At 38.1% G+C, this 21,397-nt stretch overlaps 1 protein-coding gene across 1 annotated transcript in view; it reads right to left on the reverse strand.

The window, feature by feature from the left end:
* Positions 1-5,307: 5,307 nt before the first annotated feature.
* BICD1 (BICD cargo adaptor 1) overlaps positions 5,308-21,397 on the reverse strand; it is a 225,426-nt gene continuing 209,336 nt past the window's right edge. The window contains exons 9-10 of the mRNA XM_029955516.1: positions 12,058-12,133; positions 5,308-6,497 (exon numbers count right to left, since the gene is read on the reverse strand). Coding sequence (XP_029811376.1) covers positions 6,410-6,497; positions 12,058-12,133 — 164 coding nt within the window. The 3' untranslated portion in view covers positions 5,308-6,409. The remainder of the gene's footprint in view (positions 6,498-12,057; positions 12,134-21,397) is intronic.

A 21,397-nucleotide genomic window follows, 5' to 3' on the forward strand; every position in this document is an offset into this window, starting at 1 on the left:
TTCTTTAATTAATGTTTCCTTTTTTTTTTTTTTTAGAACAAGCATTTTCTTTATGTTGGTACATTTCTAATCTAATTCAGCTAAATGTATCCTCCTGCCAAAGTACCCTTTTAGATAAGATTACAGGTACAAAAGATGATAAATGGAGAAAATGGGCAAATTTGATAAACATTACTTAATAGGAATGTGTAGAAAGGTCAAAGTGAAGCATTTAGTTTTCAGCTCAAATAAGTGCTCTTTGAATAAATATATAAATCATATAGAAACTCCTATACTTCCTTCTTTTTTGGCAAGTACAAATCAGAATGACATACAGAAAAATCGCTCAAACTGATAAAAAGGTAGCATAGATGAAATGAACAAAAGATAACCAGTTTATTTACTGGAAAGAGTTATGCATTACACCATATTCAGTGGTAACATAAACCAAGATATAAGAATCGATATATTGGCTTTTGGTTATTTTCTTAGCATTGGAGTTCCTTTTCCAATCATTGAGTGCATGATCAGATCACATAAATACAAGAACATATCATATATGGATTCTCCCATGAGACAGTCACTGAGGATTGTCTATAATAAAAAAATTTTAAAGGACAAGCAATAATAAATTCATAAGAATTTTTCTGAATCTAAAATAAATGTATATGTCATGGAGAACAAGTTTCCTTTGAAATTTGGATTTTAAAAAAATAATTAGCAACAAAAGAGTTTCTTAGGTCAGTCTTTTAGTCATGTTTTCATATGATATTGTCATTAGGTGGAAACACTTCACATCATTTAATCCCAAAAGGCATAATAACAAAATTGCAATTAAATGTAGGAACAGCAGAATCTTTACAACAACAATTATATAGTGTACAAATCAGGGGGGCCACATGATACACAAATGTTAATACTGGAAAGAAATACAATTCAGAATCATGTATGGTTCATCATATATGCATAATCATGCAAATAAAAACACTGAGTAGATTACAAAAATATCATAAAAGATTTTCAAAGAATTGTTTAATTGACTCTAACAGTCAAACCATTGAGCTTAAAAATTTTGTGGCAATAATGGTAAAATCACTTATTTCCTCTAAGATTTGGTACATAATTATATCTATAAACCTAAACAAGAAAAATGATTCATTCTGGATATTTGTTATTATTGAATAATGATTTGTCAACAGAATGATGACATCTCTCTTTATAGTTCTTTTTGTTTTTAAATGACTTTTTTAGAAATAAAAACATACAGTTACACTAAAAGCATCCAATTAACTTCTCAGTGTTTTTATTAGAGAACCATAACAATCAGAGAATAAATCTGAAAGAAAAGTTAAAATAAACATGTGTTCTTGACCAATGTTCTATAGCACTTAAACTCCAATCACAGAAATAATCTGGCTCGGTAGTTTATTCAGGGGTCAGTTTAAATACGACAAATTTTAAATAACTCCAGAGGAAAGAGATAAAAATACACTGAGGATTAGAGCCATGCATTTCAATATGGAAAGGAGACCAGATACAGGTAATAATCTCCTTACATTCCTAATGGAGAGAAGATCACAAGAGAAATAAGACTTCTATAGTGTTCATATTATGAATATGGGAAAGCTAACATGATGTGAAATATCTCATGCAGACATTTTACACACATACTTTTATGTATTCACACCCTTACAGTAAAGGCAGTTAATTACTCCTCTTCTTCATAAGTAGAACATTATTTCTGGAAAAAATCCTCGATTGGGGAACATACCTTAATACTAAATACCTTTTCCGGTTTTACTTTGAGTAAGAAGGATGAAAGAGATGCCTAGACAAAATCCTTCAGATGTCCAAGTAATTGGATCAGACTACAAACGCAACACATCAGGGACTATGGCAGTTAACTTGGCATTTAAATAAAGATGAATTTACTGACAGATGCAACTCATCTGGGGGTATAATTACAGATGGCTGAAAAGGTCCCTCGGGAGCTAGATTGGTCTTCTACGTCCACAGAAATGATTTCAAGGTAAAAGTTCCTTGTCGATATGAGCACTGATCATGCCACCTACCACAACTCCAGTTCAACAGTTTTGTCAAGAATTATGTTCCCTTTATTTGAAAACATATTCTTCTACATTTTTTGCAGTCTTAAATACAAGGATTATTTTAAATCATTCTGGTTTAAAAACAAACAAAAAGCCTGGAGGACAATTTTATTTTTTTAATTGTGAACTTTATCCTAAGAGTTCCTTTTGAATCTAAGTCCTCCTTTAGATCTACGGTATCAATGCATTTGACATGCCTGGGCTGGAGCAACACAGTTCCTTATTGGAAATCAATGACTTCCCCTTGATGTGTCTTTCTGAAAGACAGATTATGTCTTTTGGCTGATTGCTTATAATAATTACACATTAAAATTTGCCATTCTTATCCTAGTAGAAAATATATTCCATTTCTTCTTTTTCATATTTTGTAATTTCCACTAGAGAATTATAGAGGATTTTATTTAATACCGTCCACATTCACAGTTGGTTTATAGGACCAACGTTTCACGCTTGTTGGAAACAGAAGGAGTATCTGTACAGGAATATTTTCCAAAGCATTAGAAAGAGGAAATACTGAGATTGAAGATCCTTTTAAGAAAAGATAAAATTTGAGAGGCATTTGCCCCCCTAAAGGATTGCATACTTTCTATTTCCAAAATATTCCTGAGGACATTTGTTTTTTAGACTCTGACAATTGAGGCTTTTAATACTAAAATTACTACATTCTGGACAACTTTAAAGATATCATGAAATATAGCTGTAAGAAAAAATAATACCAATGATCTTGTTTTGTTTTTTTACCAGAGATCTTGGGAAAATTAAGATTGTTATCCTATTTTCAAGGGATAAAATATTTTATGATTAGCCAGCATTATTTCAGTGTATTTTCAAGTTAAAAAGAAGCACAGGATTATGGAATCCCAGAATTATAATACATTATCATAAGATACCTTGCCACCTATCAATCTTTACTAGAAAACCAATATTTAATTTTTGAAAAACAAATATTCCTTGTGATTATCAATTCCATTGGTTCAGGTTCCACCATTAAAAATCTCTTTCATAGCGGTAACACAAATCCTTCACACTAAAGACTTAGTGCTCCTTATTTCAGTCTCAGTCTTAATAATGGTATCTATAGCTGGTGCCTCGTTTGTTTTCTTTTCTTTTCTTGAGGATCACTATTGTACCTCCTCTTTCTGAGGCTAAATAAAAGTAGCATCTTTCTAAATAGGTCTTTTCTTAATTATTTAATAACTTTTTGTTTTCTCAAAAATTCTTCAAGTACTTCTTTTTGAAGCAGAATTGCATGTATGAGTGGGATCTGATGAGTCACAAGCTGACTGGAAAGATTAATCCAAGAGTCCCATATACCTCTGTGCACTCAGGCCAAAGGCAATTTATTGCTCCTTCAGACTTAATTTTATTTTTTGGCTGAGAAAAATCCTCAGTAGAAGAGCATCTCTGCCTAATGACTTCTTTTCAGTATAGTCCTTGTGCTTGCTTCTAGAAAACTACCAGTTACTCTGCCAACCACTCTTGCCGGTTACCTTTCATCTTTGCCCACTGTGTTTCCAATAATTAGTCAATACTTTTATTGTATTTCTGTAGGTGGTTCTCATTTGCCAAGTCTGTCTTCAATCAGTCTCACTGAGGTTTTCTTTCCGACTTCCACTGATTCTTCAATTTTTCAATTTCTTTTTGAATTCTCATTCTTTTTTACAGGTACTGATTTTTATCAATGCTACACATATTTAATTTTTAAATGTCTATAAATAAATACAGATATGGCTCAGTTTAAACTATACTAAATGATGCCACAGTGTAAATACATGGACTTCTCTCTTACTGCTTAGGGAGTATTATCTAGTTTTGTGTTGAAAATTAAAAATTTATTTCCACGTTTCTGTATCTTCTTGGCAAAGTCTGCTAAAATTAATAACTTTATAGAATTAATACTTTAAAACAAGCATTTCCCACTCTATTAAGATAAAGAACTGAAATAAAACCAGCCTCTAGTCGACTTAATGATAAACTTCTATTGAAAGAAATAAATGTTTTGTCTATAACTTGGCTTTTTACCAGTCGTAACTACAGAGGAAAAGAACACGAAGTAACGCCGTGCTCCATGGGCAGTGCCGCCCTGCAGCCCCATCGACAGTACTTACGGCTGAGTCCCTGTGCCACCCACAGAGTTGACGAGGCCTTAGGGGAAGAAGTTCTGAGGTACTTTTTAAAAAGGCATATTTTCCCTCAGGCACAAACTGTTTTTATTAAAAGCCAACTTAGCAGCTATGCCACTTCTCAGGTCCGAAAACATAATGCTTGAAAAGGAAAGAAAAAGAAAAAGAAAAGAAAAGAAAAAGAGGGGGGGATGGGATAGTTTCTTTTAATTGAACTCCAGCGAAATCCACACCATCTTCCTAATCCTGGTACCGGGCAGATACAACATTAACAAAATGAAGGAAAGGATTAAGAACAGAGAGGCAGTGCAAGTAGGAAGGAGCAGAACATTAGGCTGCCATGATCAGGACTTTATGAAGATTCGTTTTGCTTCTTGTTTCTGTTACTTTAACCTGAATCTTTACTTTGGTGAAGATTTCCAGTTACTCCAAGTTGCATAATAAATGACACTGCTGAAAATAGCACTCATATAACCTCTTGGTTGCTTTGGTAATAGTGACCACTACTTAATAGGTGCACAACTGACCTGCACTGAGCCTTATGACTCACTGACCGGCTGCCATCTTTGATATCCATCCGTGTGTGTGCTACCTACCCCCACCCGTTCAGCTGAGATCTCCACAACCAGATCTCACTGTGAGAGCCCTGCACTGTTAACTATGTTTTTGTGTTAACAGTGAGGACAATTTTTTGTTTGGAAGAGAAGTTACAGATACAGTTACATGAAAAGGTCAAACCGCTATGGTTTTAAATAAGCTAAGGCCACCTGAGGAGACAAGGAGTCAGGGCTAGGAGCGACTGTGTGGGCAGCACTTGATAGTTGAGGAGCCCAGGATTGTTAGACCTTTCAGCTCAATTAGCTGTTCTCCTTGTTTGTCAGATTGTGTGCAAAAGAAATTTTGCTCTGAAAATCCACTGCCTTAAATCAAGTCATAAAAGTTACCCAGCAGAATCTGTAAATGAACTAGGAACATGTATTATCTCAATATAATATAATGATTGTAGGCACCTGAGTGTTTGTCAAAAGTAGACAATGAGCTAAGGTTTATTATCTATTGTTTTTTGGCAAGGAAGAGTCATTATGAAAAAACCCAACAACAACAAAACACACACTTTTAATCAAAATTTGAACACTTTCTGGGTAAATTAATTAACCAAAGGCTAACTTACATCTATGTATATTTTTTCCCAGTTTGATACCTTTTTGCAGGAAAGACTCATGGTAGGGGCCCTGAATTTGGGAAAGTAAAAAAAAATCTGGTCATTAAATAAATACACTTTTTCCCCCTTCACGTTATTTAGCTTCCTGAACATTATCTCTCTCTCACACACACACACACAGACACACACACACACACACAGACACACACACACACACGAGAGCAGCACCAGTGATCTACTTGTCTGCAGTTTTAAAAAATTAAAGATGCTGTTGAAAGTTGAGTAAGTCAATGAATCATAACATAGTCTTTCTTAGATTTACTTAATAAAGTAAATAATTCTAGTTTTAAAAAAAACCACCAGCAGTTAATGTAAATGAGCACATAAACAATATCAGTGTAGCAGCAAAATACAGTTATTGTTAACATTCCAATGCACCTCATTTATTATTTTGTGCAAGAAATATGACCACAGTCTGGTCGATTCCAGATCTCAAACTAACTTAAAACTCATACTTAATTGAGCAAATTATGTGTATTTAAAAATAAATGAATTAAGTTCACCTCTTACAGAAATGATTTTTATAGACATAAGTCATGTGGCAAATAAAGTATAAAATAAATATCGATGACCAAAAATATGGGACTCGACTTCTACAGCTGAATCTGAAGTACAAGGAAAGAGGATTTTACAATCTATGTATCTTACGCTGCCTTAGTCTCCTCACGCTACCGAGGTACATACAGCCAGCCATCTGAGACACCCGGCTCCTGTTTCCTTTCATGTCTCGTGTTTAATTCACCATAGCCATTAGATTGCAGAAGTCTGTCTGTGACTTAGAGAAACCATCAGCTGTTTCATCACACTGGAGTCTGTGCTTTGTGTTATTCTTCTTCACTTTCATCTTCCAAAACGACGAACACGAATCCAATCCTACCTCTCACACCCGAGAAGAAAACACCCGCAGGGTCTTGGGCAGTATCCCGTGTGTGGCTACAAAGCATTCACCTCAGACATTCGTCCGTGGGAGGTGGAGACTAGGGCTGAGGAGGCTTGGAGAGACAGTGGAGAGGGGCGCACTGCGGGCTGGAATGTGGCTGCTCCTCAGGGAGAGCTAGGTCAGGACTGCAAATGAGAAACAAGCATGTCAGCAAGAAATGCATGTACGGGGGCCAGGCACACTTGCAAGGGTTAGAGAGATACGATCTCTTCACAGAAAATTTTAAAACGTAAACAGAAATTTTGCACATTAAACAATTTAAGTCTAAAGCATGCTAAGATGGCTGGAGCTTTTCAAAACAATGCATCAAAAAAAAAAATGAGAGAGAGAAAGAAACAAAAAGAAAAATGCGTCAGAAAAAAGACATGTAAACTCTTTCCCCAATGTTGCTCTTCAATTTCTGCGCACCGTCCCGTTTCCCCTAGGTCTTGGGGTTAGTTGCAAGATTTCTTCAAATCAGTTCTTTTTATACTTTAATGTGCATGCCAATCACCTAGGATCTTGGTAAAATGCATATTCTGATTTGATAGCTCTGAGGTGGGACCTGAGAATCTTTATTTCTAACAAGCTCCAGGGGAATGTAGTCAATGCTGGACCAAGGCTTTGGAGAACTCTACAGCTCTCTGGCAGATCTGGATCCTATAGGATAAATCATTTGTCTGTGGAAGGTTCCTCTAAAGGTTCCCCCTGCTTGCTTTAGCTTAGCCGTGTAAATAAGACGGGACAGTTTTTAAAACTTGGTATTTGTTGAACATATAGTACAGACTTCCAAACAACTGCTTCTGAGAGCCTCCATTTTAAATGAACGCACAAATGTTCAGGCTCATCAATGTCTTGAATAATCTTGCAGGATAAGGGAGTGAAATCACTGAATTTCCCAAGGTAAAACTATAAAACACATTTGAGTTCAGACCTTTTCAAGGTAACTAATGGAGGGGAACACACAGTATGGGGAATTTTTTTTACTAGAAAAAGATTGGCATTTTTCTAAAACTCTGCTTTTACCCTCATATATTAAGAAATTCAGTACCATAGAATTCATTTCTGTCAGGAGTAATACCTGAAAAAACTGTTCATGGCTTACCATGATTATTACTTATTTATTTAATCATAGTTTTTAAAGCTAAAATTATCATTGAATTCATTAAAATTTACCATTAAAAATTTTTATCTTGAGGCAGCTGGGTGGCTCATCCAACTTTGGCTCAGGTCATGACCTCATGGTCAGTGAGTTCGAGCCCTGCATCGGGCTCTGTGCCTGGAGCCTGCTTCTGATTCTGTATCTCCCTCTCTCTCTGCCCCTCCCCTATTTGCATGTGCTCTCTCTCTCAAATATAAATAAAAGTTAAAAAAATTCTTTGTATCTTTGGTATTGAAATTATCCTTCAAGGATCTCTCTTGAATTTTAATACAAAATTATGACTATGTAAGCTACTGATCATCTTGAGGTTATCCTTACCTCCCAAAGGGGAGGTGCTCTTCTGAATTAGAGCAACAAGCGATAGAAATGATTTTTCCCAGCTATTTTTAAAACATGGTAGGTGAACCTGGGAGAGCTGGAGCTTCAACACAAGGACTAAACAAATACTGTATGGCAGAGACTCCCTGCGCCCTCCGCAGAGTCAGATGGCCGAGGAAACAGTACCGGACAGACTCTCCCACAGACCTAACAAAGCTTCTTTCTATTAAATCTGTGTGATTAAGAACAAGTTTCTTTTTTGAGAAACTAAACACGTTATTCAACAGAAGCTGTGGCAAGCAGCACGGGGCAGTCACGCCATACAAGATGGGTGTCGAAGGCCCCACACAGTCCAAATACTCTTCTTGATCAAGGAAGACCGCATTTCTGCTTGACCAGCTGAAGGGTGTGGCCGCAGCTTAACTCCAAGTTATAGTCCACTTGGCCGCGATGTTATGCTATTCATGATGATTTCAAAATCTGTTCATTATTTCAGATTTTTTGCATAAAGTGAGGGATCATAAATACTTTATTTTAAAATTTTTTAAATGTTTATTAAACAATTAAAAGAGAGAGAGACAGAGCCTGAGCAGGGGAGGAGCAGATAGAGAGAGAATGAGAGAGAGAGAGAGAGAGAGAATCCAAAACAGGCCCCAGGCTCTGAGCTCTCAGCACAGAGCCCAATGCAGGGCTAGAACTTGGGAACAGCGAGATCATGACCTACCTAAAGCCAGAGGCTCCACGGACTGAGCCACCCAGGCGCCCCAGTGTAATATAATACACTGTGGTTATTTTAAATTTGCATAGAAATGCAATTACACAGGGGCACCTGGGTGGCTCAGTCGGTTAAGCATCCAACTTTGGCATAAATCTCACGGTATATGAGTTTGAGCCCCGTATCAGGCTATGTGCTGACAGCTCAGAGCCTGGAGCCTGTTTTAGATTCTCTCTCTCTCTCTCTCTCTCTCTCTCTCTCTCTCTCCCCCCCTCTCTCTCTCTCCCTCCCTCCCTCCCTCTGCCCCTCCCTGGCTCTGTCTCTCTCTCAAAAATAAAGATTAAAAAACCTTAATGCAATCACACATATATTATATGACTGAAGCATGTTCTTGGCTTATAGGTTAAGAAATTATTTCTTAGATGTAAATATTAGAGAAGTTCTAATTATTTAAGGTACAGGATATATTCAGTTCTGATTGCTAAACACCTTCAGGAACCTACCTGTTATTCAACCTTTACCATTTAAAAATCTACTTTTGTAGGTAGATCATTTTGTAAACAGTCCACCTAAGAAACTATTACTAAGATATAAAAATGGGTATTTCTTCAGAAAGTTTCTTTTTATATCCAAGTAAGCAACTACTTGATAGAAGGGGAGAAGTGTTCAGTAAGAAACATCTTCATATATTTAAATATTACATCCAAGGCAGTAAACCTTGGGGACTCTGTCCATATTATGATATCTATTATCTACAAATAATTTTAATAACTTAGCTCTATAATGGAATCAGTCTGTAAAAGTGAAAAATATGAGCAAAATGCTTATGTATTCAAAACCATATACTTAAAAAGTTGTTTGAGCACATATGTAAGCTGAAGGGAGTATAAGACAAGTTTTATTGTGAGAAACAGGTAGAGAGCACTGATGTATGGTTACTCAGCATTGTTAGCATGTTTTATTTCTCATGTTTCTCATTAAATGAACATTCCCTTTCAATTCAGGGAGAAAGCACCAACACGGGTGATTTAAACCCTCTAAGCAGCCCAGCGTAAAACTGGTGCGTGGCTCCCGGCAGCACAGTGATGCAGGTGGTGGTTAGGACCATGGGTGCGGGGCTCGCTGGGCTCCACCGCTTTCAGGACGGGTGACCCCAGAGAAGACGTGTTACCTCCTCCCCCTCCTCAGTTTCCTGGTTTAAAAATGAGTGTGATAACTGTGCCTACCTTCCAGGGCTTGTAATGATTAAAAACTGTGAAGAATGGAATACATGTCATGTACATGGTAAGAATTCAAATGCTGGCTGTTAACTTTTCTGCCTTGAAGAAGTGAAAAGAGCAGTGAGGGCATTAAACTCGGTCCATTTGGCAGCAGGTGTGGGTGGGAAGGAAGCAATCATAATTCCAGTGGCTTGGAAAAGGACAGTCTTTTCAGGACTGTATGTACTTTATCGTTTCTCTGTGTGAACCACAACAAGGACCAGCAGAAGATTGGATCATGCTGCATTCACATGGGTAGAAACTGGAAACATCCATAATTCATTAAATCGCTTTTCTTTAAAGGAAATAATTCCTGGGAAGGTGTAGCAAACAACCTAAATTCTGTATCTGTATCTCAGAAGATATGGAAATGGGGCAGGTAACCATTTAGTCAAACTGGTTCCTAAAAAAAAAGGAAGGTGAAATAAAATTCAATTAAAAAAATTTCCCCACTAGCCTTTCCATTCCTTACCTATTCGAAACAAAGAAGTAGGCTTCTCCTATGTAGGAGACGAATCACTATATTCTACTCATGAAATCACTATTGCACAATATGCTCACTAACTTGGATGTAAATTAAAACAGAAAAACAAAAACAAAAAAAGAAGTAGGCTTCCCCACACTTTCCCCAAGCAAATTAGAGAAGTTATGAACGAGACCACAGTTAGGCACTGAGAATGGGCAGTAGTGGTAACAGATACGGAGAGCACACTATGCATCAGGCCTGTGCCTCAGAATCCCTCAAAACTATTCTCTTCCTTACTTTACAGTGAAGAAAACAAAACAAACAAACAAAAAGACACACACAAAAGCCGAGTCAGCAAAAGCAACTTTCCACAATTACACAACTAGCAGGTGGTAGGGGTGGGAATTAAACTCCAAGGATCTGCCTCAGGAGCTCATTCGCTCACTCCTGGCATCCCTGGGTCTGAACGGCAGTGGAGCGCCTGGCACTGATGCAGGCCCCAGGTGGGTGCGGGTGCTCGGTGGAGAATGGACGGTGCATTGAGACCCCTTCACCGCTGCACACACAGTGTCCCACTAGGTTGGGTGTGAACATCTATAATTATATTCAGCTGCTTACACAACTAAAGAGACCCTACAGTTAGTTGGCTGCTGTAATAAACTGGCATTCGTATGTTAGCAAAGAATGTTCCTGAAGTAACTCTGTTGCCGGAATCCTGTTAGCAGTCTAGACATCTATCAGGGGCCTATTTAATCATGGACCTCCTCCTGCTAGCTGCACGTCTCACTTCTACAGGCTGGAAACCACCTGGACCCCAAGTCACATGGAGGTCTGGGCTGCCGCTGCGTTTCTGGGGAGCACTGGCGGCTCTAACCCACGGCTGCACGCGGCCAGCTGCTGCTATCTATTTCTGACATAAGTAGACATCCAATGAGACCTGCCCCTGCTCAAAACCAGCCTTGTCCTGGCAGAAGAGCAATGCACACATTAATATCCGGAAAGGATGGTAAGTAGACTATCCAAGTAGACTATAAAAACTTGGCACCGTCAGAGGCCAAATAACTGGAGATAAAGTATTCCACAAAACAGTGAGGTCCTGAGGGGGGCGCTCTGATGCCGAGTGGGAATGCACCCACATGGAGGTAAATTCATGATGGATTTGTAAAGCTTTCATTGGAATAGAAGTTGTCAGCAAACTCTCCAATTTAGTGTCCAGGGAGTAAGTAAGCTGCCTTTAAAATTCTTCAGTTAATCTCACATAAAGGCAATATCACTGCAAATATTCTTTTTAATATAAGTTTTTCTCCACTTTTTAAATTCAGCTTTAATGAGGATAGTGAGAGGAGAAAAAACAGAAACCTTTTCATAGTTATCTTGCAACAGACATGAGATATGCTTTCTATTCTTCCTGCCTATTTGCCTGAGAAATATATTCTGAGGACAGAAGACAAGCAAAAGAAAAAGTAGGGCAAACATCCGAACAATTCCAGGTTTCGTATTTGGGAAGGTAATGAACCGCTGGAGCAATCCAAGCATTTACTCACACAAGGAAGCTGAAGGCAGCCTTAGTCTACCCCCTGGCGGCCAGTAAAATAAACTCTAGCTCTCTGGTATTCCCATCGGGCAACCGTGGACTTCAGGTATCCAGTGTACGTGAGCATAGCCCATATTTGAGATACAATGTAGCAAACATAATTATGGATAGGGAGTTATGGTGTTAGAAGAGCTTGGGACCCGTGGGTCTGACATGCAGCTGGGTGAGAAGAGAAATGACATCCAAATTTACCTGACAGTTGGGCAGTCTTGCCTCCCGGCTAGTTGTGAGCACTGTGGCGGTACGGAGGCAGCAGGCTGCTGACAATCTACAAGAAACTGATAAATTAGACATGTATACAAAGAGATGACAGAGCATCGTGTTAGTAACAGTAACTAAAGCACTTGCCTGAGAGATTTAGTGAGGAATGTGCATTCACACTGAAACATCTGGGTTAAGCTTTGTTCCCCCCGAATGATGCCAATCGAAAAGACAGGATGTTTTTCTTAATTAAATACAGTATTAAAAAATTAGTTGACACAGAATTAGTAATAAGATTTTTCAAGTACTTTTGAACATACATGGCCATTCATATTTGGTATCTGGATACATCTAAAAAAAAGGGACCTATTAATATAATGAAAGATCTTCAAGTTCTGAACTTGATGGTAGTTACATGTTTAGCACTTAGATCTGCTTTTTCAAAATGGGACATAGTCAGATAACTGCCTTTATTGTCAGGACACATGGGCATATTGTCAATCCCATAGGTACATTGAGAAAAGTATGCAATACAATATTTTCCATGATTAATAAGATATCAGAGAGAGCAGTCATCTTTACAGTTCTCCCCAAAAGCAAGAATTGCTAGCAGAAATATTAGAATGTCTATTATTAGCTAATTGTTAGTAACTTGGACTGATGGAGAAAGCTATTTAATATGAATGGGAAAATCACTTTTGTTATATTTTTGCCATTTTAAAGTCACATAATATTCCTCACACTAGGTTGGCAAAATGCTAGCTAGTAAAACTCTTTGTTTTAGCTGATCAGTTACATTAATCATCTACTCCGAGAAAGACTGTGTACTGGATATTCTAAAATAATCAAGAACAGTCTGTTTATTGGTACCAGACTGACTGTCACCTGAGAGGCTAGCTGAAATGGATATGTCACATTTCCACAAAAAGATTTTGCAAAAAAGTTAAAATTAGAGTTAGACTTGAAAATTCAATTATTCTCAAATAATTGCAGCATGTCCTTTTGCTAACTGCTTAGACCATAGATTTGTGTAGCAAACCTCCTTCCTTTTCGGTTATCTAGATAATACTTAAGCCAAATTATAAAATTGTGATCCATAGCCTTGAATTATTGAGGCTTTACTGAAATTTCCATTCACGGGCTTGTATCTCTAAGTACCTCTTGTTGTAAAGCTGGGGTAGTCTCGATACAGCAAAACCTGCTTATATAATTCCAGAAAACCAAAATTTGTGAACACTGCTGGTGCTTTTGTTTACAACATTGAAAACATATGAAAGCTGTCTGTGATGCTAAGTAGACAGGCCTGATTTGACTTCATTCAAGGGAACATCATTACTGGAAGGAGCCTTTCAGAGGTGGTCTTTGTTGCAGAGTAGCTTACTAATTATTGCTTATTAATAAGAATGAGATCTGATTCTGAGTAGCTGGTGTTCATATTATCATACTTAGTAAAAGTCCTTCAAATGTAACAGATATTTCCATTTTCTCCACTTGGAGAATTCTTTTTTCTTCCCTTAAACTCTTTGTCTTCTCATTTTGCAGCTGGTTAGCTCAATGATTCCCTTTTGTAGAAACTCAGAGTCTTAAAGGATGAAATCCTTCATGCTCCTTTTCTCTTTTCCAATAGTTTTCTGATCTAAATGATAATTTAGGGGTGTCTTGGACTAATTCCAATAATGATTTTGATACAATCTGTAGACATGCAGTTTTAAGTTAACCAGGAAGGAGAGTGCTGCCCTCCAATGGTGTATTAGGGTAAATACAATGGATGGAAATGAAAATGAACACTTGGAAAACCACTCTGGAATTTGGCCTTATGTCTTCCATTTCCAAGGAGGTAAAGCTCTTCTATAGAAAAATTTTGGCCTCTATGGAATGAGAAGCCTTAGAATTAATTTGAGTATTTACATGGTCTAAATTTTTCCCCAGATCTCTCTTACATTAGAAATAATTTTTTGCTGAGGTAGTTACAAATTATTATTCATTAGAAATATGCTCTGTGATGAAATTTAGCAGGCAGAGGAGCAGGATCACAGTGTATTCCCTTAACGAACTGTTTAATAAGTGGTAGATATTCTATACATTTGTAGTGAGTGTCAGTATTTTTCTCCTTTAGAAGTAACATTGCCTCTGGGCTAATTATCATTACTACTTTGCCCTTGTTATTTATACATACTTAGCTAAGTGTTGTTCTTAAAGGTTAAAAGGCAAATTCCACAATTAAGATGGTGATAGATGGAAAAATAAAATTTGAAAAGTAGCTATATGGACTCAATTGTCTTCTAACACTCTCTTCTTGGGGCACCTGGGTGGTTCAGTTGGTTGAGCGTCTGACTTCGGCTCAAGTCATGATCTCATGGCTCAAGGGTTCAAGCCTCGCGGTGGGCTTTGTGCTGACAGCTCAGAGCCTAGAGCCTACTTCTGATTCTGTCTCCATCTCTCTCTGCCTCCCCCCACTTGTGCACTGTCTCTTTCTCTCTCTCAAATATAAATAAACATTAAAAATGTTTTTAAAATTCTCTTCTCGGGTTGACAGCCCTCCAGTGACATATACATCTAAGCCCACTGAACAGTGAGATGTGTACTAACATGTACTTTATAAAATGAAAGGGGTGGGTAGGAGATTGGGAAAATCCCTTCTAGCTCTGAGATGCTCTGGGCGCCACATAATCTCACCTGCTCTTTCTAGGATCTACTGTGGGGTAGACTCGCTCCTGAAGGAAGTAGGCCTGATCTCTTTATTTCTGAGGGCATAAAAGATGACAATTATATGACTCATGCAGGATATATTAAAGAACCCCAGCAGCCACAACTGTCATCTGAGCCACCAGAACTCATCCCAACAGTTCAACAATCAAGTTACTAAACTCCTAGTGTGTGTTCAAAATTCTTAGGCATTGGGAACAAAAGGAAAACAGAAAAGATATGGTCCCTGGCCAATTGGGCAAAACAAGCATATTCAACCAACAGCTACAATAAAGTATCATATGATGGTAATGATGGTGAAGGTGGTGATGATAATGATGATGACGACGATGATGACAGCACCTAGCACGTATTTACTGCTTACCATGTGCCAGGCACTGTGTAGGCACCTAACATGCATGCTCTCCTGTAACCCTGTCTTATTAATCACACTTGATGGGTGAGGAAAGGGGACTGAGGGTAAGTAACTAGCCAAAGTCCACCAAGAGGTGGAGCTGGATTTGAATCCAGGACTGTATAAGCCAAAGGCGGCATTGAATTTACACACAAATAAGTGCACTGCTTTCCACGATAGGGAAATGTAGGGATCTCAGAGCAGAAATACTTAAATAAATCTGAGTGGTCAGGAAATGCTTCCTGGAGGTTGTAACATCTAGGCTAATGCCTAAAACAAGGAGTTGGCCAAAGAACTTCTTGGCAATGATAAATGGTTTATGGTCTCTACTAGTAGCCATAAAATCTTTCATTATAAAATTAAAGTATTTGAAATGGTCAGAACTGAACTAGATTAACATTGTACATTCATGCGGTTACAGGCCTGAGAAATGTCAGAGCATCTTCAAGAGATTGTTAGTGTCTCAAGGGCAGATGAACAAGGGATATTATAGCTTCAAGCACTGACAGGTCTGCGTTGGTGTACACGTGAAAACTACCCCTGTATGACATTCCTAGAAACATAAGCCGACTAGAAAGGAAGTTTTAAAAAAAAAAAAGGGAAGGAGAAATTATATTAGTTACCTGTTTTAAGTCTTAGCAACACTCTGGAGGTATTACTTTCACTATTCCTACCGTAAGAAAATAAGTATTTTTGGTATATGGGACAATATCAGAATCTCATATACCCTATTTTTTCCTTTAACATTTTTCACGGCACCAGCAACAAATACAGAACTGGCATCATAGTAGGTGCTCCACAAACATTTGCTGATTAAATTAATGAATGATCACCATATATATTAACTTGCTCACAGTCACACAGCTAGAAAGTGGTAGAGCAAGTATTTAAAACAGTCAGACTTTTCTGATGATGAGGCCTATTTTCTACACACTACTCTGATTGTGTTTCAAACTGACACTAGCTACCTCTAGGAAATACTGGGGTCATAGAGTCAAAGAAACATAAATAAGAACTTCACCAGGGGCGCCTGGGTGGCTCAGTCAGTTAAGTAGCCGACTTTGGCCCAGTTCATGATCTCATGGTTTGTGAGTTCAAGCCCCACATTGGGCTGTGTGCTGACAGCAGGGAGCCTGGAGCCTGCTTTGGATTCTGTGTCTCCCTCTTTCTGCCTCTCCTGTTTGTACTCTGTCTCTCTCTCTCTGTCTCTCTCTCTCTCTCAAAAATAAACATGAAAAAAAAAGTTAAAAAAAAATAAGAACTTCACCAGAGAGTTAACATAGTAATTTGAAAGCAACCCATTCCCTCAAAAACACAAAGCAAGACAAAAGGCGCAAGAATGGAGATAATATGCAATTTCTATAAATGAATGAACAGGAAGAGAAGTCGGGTCATAGGGTTTTCCCTTCAGGCTTCTACTACTTTTAAACTTCCTAGTGCAACTTAGAAAATTAACCAATTTTTAAAGAAGTCAATGTCTTAGAAAGTCTCATGAGCCCACTGGTGGCTGTTTGGGGAGGAAGGGAGAGAAAGACTCCTGTGGAAGGAGGCAGGGAACACCTCTGTGTTTTGGCTCCACCCCGTGCTCAGCAGGCAGTGATGAGAGCAGGTGAGGACCTGGCAGATGCACCCTGATCCGGAGACCACACCCGGCAGCGGCGCAGCTGCACGGACAGCTTCCTGGGTCCCCAGATGCCCTGCGGAGAGCAGCGCACCAGCTCTTAGTGGCAAACAATCTCCTGCAGAGTGGCCAGCCTCCCCAGCTCCTGGGTTCCAGACCTGAGAACTGATGCATCCCTACCGTTTCATGAGATCTTATTTTCCATACCACATCTCCTTCCCTCATGACCACAAACTCTGCCGGGTGCTATACACTTTCCTATGAAGATTCTCTCCATCCTCTGAGTTTTTCTCAGGCCACATAATGTCAATTCTTCACAGGGCTCAATTTCAATTTCCCTCACTCGCCGCCTTGCTCTCTGACCATGTTCCAGTTTGTGCAACAATCTAAAATTGAGGTGTCCAGAAATGAAATCATGAGGGATAAGATGTGATTGGTGGAGTGGGGTAGCAGTCTTGCCTCATTTGAGATATTCTCATCCTCTTAAAAGAGCAGAAGCCTGCATGAATTCTTTTTTTTTTTTTGGCAGGCGCATCACACTGCTGCTTCATATAGGCTTGCTTTGGCTACAGAGGGTGCCATCAAGTCATGGTTCCTCCAACTTTTACTCGGGGTGTCTGGAATGCCAATGTGATATTTCATGTACTTTTTTAAAAAGTTTTTTTATTTAAGTAATCTCTACACCCAACATGGCACTTGAGATCAAGAGTTGCATGCTCCTCTGAATGAGCCAGCCACGCGCCCCTCACATACTATTAACTTTGTGTTTATCTCCAGTAAGTCTCACCTTTTTCTACTGCTTCATCTTTTAGATCCTGTTCTGTCATCTAGCGTATTAATGTCCTCTCCCTGTTATTTCTCCCTCAAATTAGACAATGTGATAATCATGACCTTGATATCTTCATCTTTATCTAAGATTAGTAACTAATAATGGAGTCAGGTTAAGTAGAAACCATATGTCATAAATATTAATCTATGAATTTGGGCCCTTTGAAGATGTCATTCAACCAGTTACAGACCTAACCAATTACATCATCTAGAATCTTATCCTAAAAAATATTACAAAATACATGGTTGGTTTTTTTGCCAGAATTCAGGTATATTATGTTACCACTTTCCCTGATCTTATGAGACAGAGAATGAAAGTAAGTCTAGCATAAGTTATTCTTGATGAACTCATGTTGGCTGTTAGTAATCCCTATTCTATATTGAGAATATGAAACCCATCCACTTCTAGAAATTTCCCTAGGATCAGTCTCAAGGTCGTTGGTCTACAGATCAGGGAAATATCTTTCTTTTCCATTGTATAAAAAGTTTATTTCCTCATTTCTTTCTCTGACCTACCTAGGAATTCACCTTCTCATTTCCATATTCAGTTTCTCCCTGAGCACCTTTTCCTCTGTCTTTCATAAGGCCATGATTTTTTAAGCATCTTTCCTTCAACAAGAAAAGTGAGAAGGAAGAGCATGTGTGTTTCCCTTTTCTTTCCCTTCTCATTTACAAATGGCAACTCATATACTTCAAAAATTGGTGGGAAAAATGAAAATTCATGATACAAATGGCAAACATGCCTCTTGGTGAGAAAGATTAATACCTTTGTTAAGTTGATATACTATTTCCAAGACACTTAAAGAAAGATGGGTTCAGTAATTAAATTCACCCACTTAAACAACTGCTGTCATAAATAATGACATTACTCTTATTTTCAAATGGATATCACTTTGGAACAAAAATCTTACTTACTTGGAGTAAATGGTCAATATTCATTAAGGACCTTTCAATGAGGACAGATGATTAACAGTAGAAAAGAAAAAATGTGTAATGATGAAAGTTATTAAATAGAAGTTCAACAGAGATAGTTATAGATTGTCCTAAGATAACTCCCTAGTTAATGACGAAAACAAAGAGACATCCTCTTTTGCAGCTTTTTGAAAGACGAAAGGACATCCCTCTTTCTTCTTTCCACACACCTGGCCATATGCTGCCAAACTAGTCACTAATTGGAAGTTGGGCAATAACAGAAAAGAAAGTGCAGGCAGAAGGAATGTAGAAGGAAGAAGAAAGGATGAGAAATAATGGTAACATGGAACATTTAGTAAGTGCTGTATATATGCAGACATCAGGCTAAGCATTTTGCATGCAACAGCTCTTTAAACCCTAAAAAAAATAAACAAAAAACAAAACTTATAGAGGCAGGATTTATTTTTACTTTAGAAATGAGAAACTGAGGCCTAGTAAGGTTAATGAGTTTGTGCATTGTCACCTTTTGTATGATTTTTATAGTGAACAAGAGGTTTTTTGGGCTCACAAAACTCAACTGAGTTTAGTTGTCATGATCCTCATTTTAGATATCAGGACACTGAGGATCAGAAGGATAAAAGTGATGTTCTTGGGACCCCTGCAGAGAGGCATGCAAGCCCAGTTGAATGCCTGTAATGGGCAAAATTTTGTCACCCTAAATTCATATGTTAGAAGCCCTACCACTACCTCAGAATGTGACTATTGTAGATTTGGAAGCAGAATCTTTAGAGAGGTCATTAGGTGAAAATGCTGCTGCCATAGGGTCAACTCTAATCCAATCTGATTGACAGATTGCGACAGAAGGGACTGGGAGTCAGAGAACACAAGAGACACCAGGATGGGCCCACCCAGGCCATGTGAGGTGAAGGTGGCCATCTCCACACCTGGGGGAGAGACCTCCAGAGAAACCAATCCTGCTCAACCTTGATCTTGGCCTTCTTGCTTCCATAACTATGGATTAAAAAATGTATATTGTGTAAGCCCTTCAGTCTGTGGTTTTTGTTATGAGAGCCCTCGCAAGCTAATATGGAGCCTTTGTAGTTGCTCCAAAGTGGAAGCAATTATCACCCCTACTCTTGTCTCTTACTCTGTCCCCAGTACCTCTCTAGTCTAAGTAAACTGAGAACTTAATTTTCCCAAACTCTAAACAGTCTAAGGGTTGGAACAAATAAATACATTTTAATTCAAGGAAACTCAGGGGAAAAGACATACACAAAAGGCCAGAAGCACAAATTCTAAATGAACATCTGTACTCAAATTCTTGCTGACTTTCTTCTTAGCAAAAAAGCATTTTAAACACCAAAGTGGTCAAATTAGTGGTATTGGGGAAAACTAAGCAGATAGAATATGATATTTTAGTAGTTAGCAGAAAATACAAGTTTCTAGGCACTGTGCACTGATGTAGAGACAGAAAAATTACATATTAAAAAAAGCCTCCCAAACTCATCAATTCTGTATTTTTGCTGATAATAGCACCCCCATGATTAGTTACTGCCATACTTGTGCATACAGCCAGGTCTTAAGTGTAGGCTTTACACAATAATCCTTGGGGATGAATAATGGGTAAATCACAATAATTTTCTTCCATCTGCCAATGATGCTTCTGCAGCAATTCTCTGTGGTCTCTTTGCTTTCCTCCTCGTTCTCTATTCTCTGTCCCCTGTGTTCCTCAACTTCCCTTCATTTCAGCATAAGATTTAAAGTTCATCAGAGAGACCTTTGTGGTTAGATCCTGCTTCACCAAACAGTAGCTGAGGGACACTGAATAAGTGACTTAACTGTTCTGAGCCTTAGTTTTTCTGTTAAGTGAGGACATTAAATACCACTTTCACACCAGTTGAGAGAATGTCTGTGAGCATACAGCCCAGGTCCACTGAGAGGAAGTGGTCATTGGTTATACATGAGGGATCATGGGGAGAAGTCAAGGTGACCATGAGGTTTTCAGCTTGAAGAAACAAAGTAACTACCTTTGACAACAATAAAATTTAAAAAGCCAAGATATGATGAAATTATCTTGACATTGATTTTTTTTTTTTTTGGCTCTATCATTACATTCATCTGAAATGCTCTTCTCTTGGACCATTCAGAACTAACAAGTTTTGTTTTTATTTCTAACCACCCAGGGGGAAGCATTAGCTTCCCCTAAACTCTTGTATACAGCTTTGACCACCACTGTCCCTGCAGTATATCTGATCTCCTTGGTCACTCTCTGTGGTTCCTTGCCTTGCCTTATCATTCTTATAATTCTTCATTTCCCCACAATGGTTTGCTTGGGGATGCATGTGGTGAAAAATACTTGTTAATATACTGATTTCACATTCCCTAAAGGATCCCTGGATTTGTTTCTTTATTAGTACTTTATTAATGCATTGTCTGATGGACCCACTTGAAGAAGGGAGAGTTTACAATTAGATATTCCTGTCATCATCTTTCTTATAAGTAAGAAAAAGGAACTACTACCTGATAGAGGTTTTAAAGCTAATTTAGTGATAATGGGTGATTAATTCTTCTTTGATCATTATAAAACTTGGATGTATAAATCGAAAATAACTTTTAATTGCCATTATTTAAAGTGTGCCAAATAACATCAATACTAAATTATTCCTCACTAAATCTACAAAATGATTAATAGTGTGTTAGTGAATTAACAGAAAAGATAATGAAAAGAAGCATCAAAATACATTCTCCTAATAGTAATGGCTTGAACACTTAAATAGTTCTATGGATGCCTATACACATAAACTGAAAAAAACCCAGACATACAGAGCATTTAGGAAAAAATAAGAAATATTTAAAGTAGAAACATTATA

This window comes from Suricata suricatta, chromosome 10 (assembly GCF_006229205.1).
Source record: "Suricata suricatta isolate VVHF042 chromosome 10, meerkat_22Aug2017_6uvM2_HiC, whole genome shotgun sequence".
In the NCBI taxonomy this organism is placed as follows: Eukaryota; Metazoa; Chordata; class Mammalia; order Carnivora; family Herpestidae; genus Suricata; species Suricata suricatta.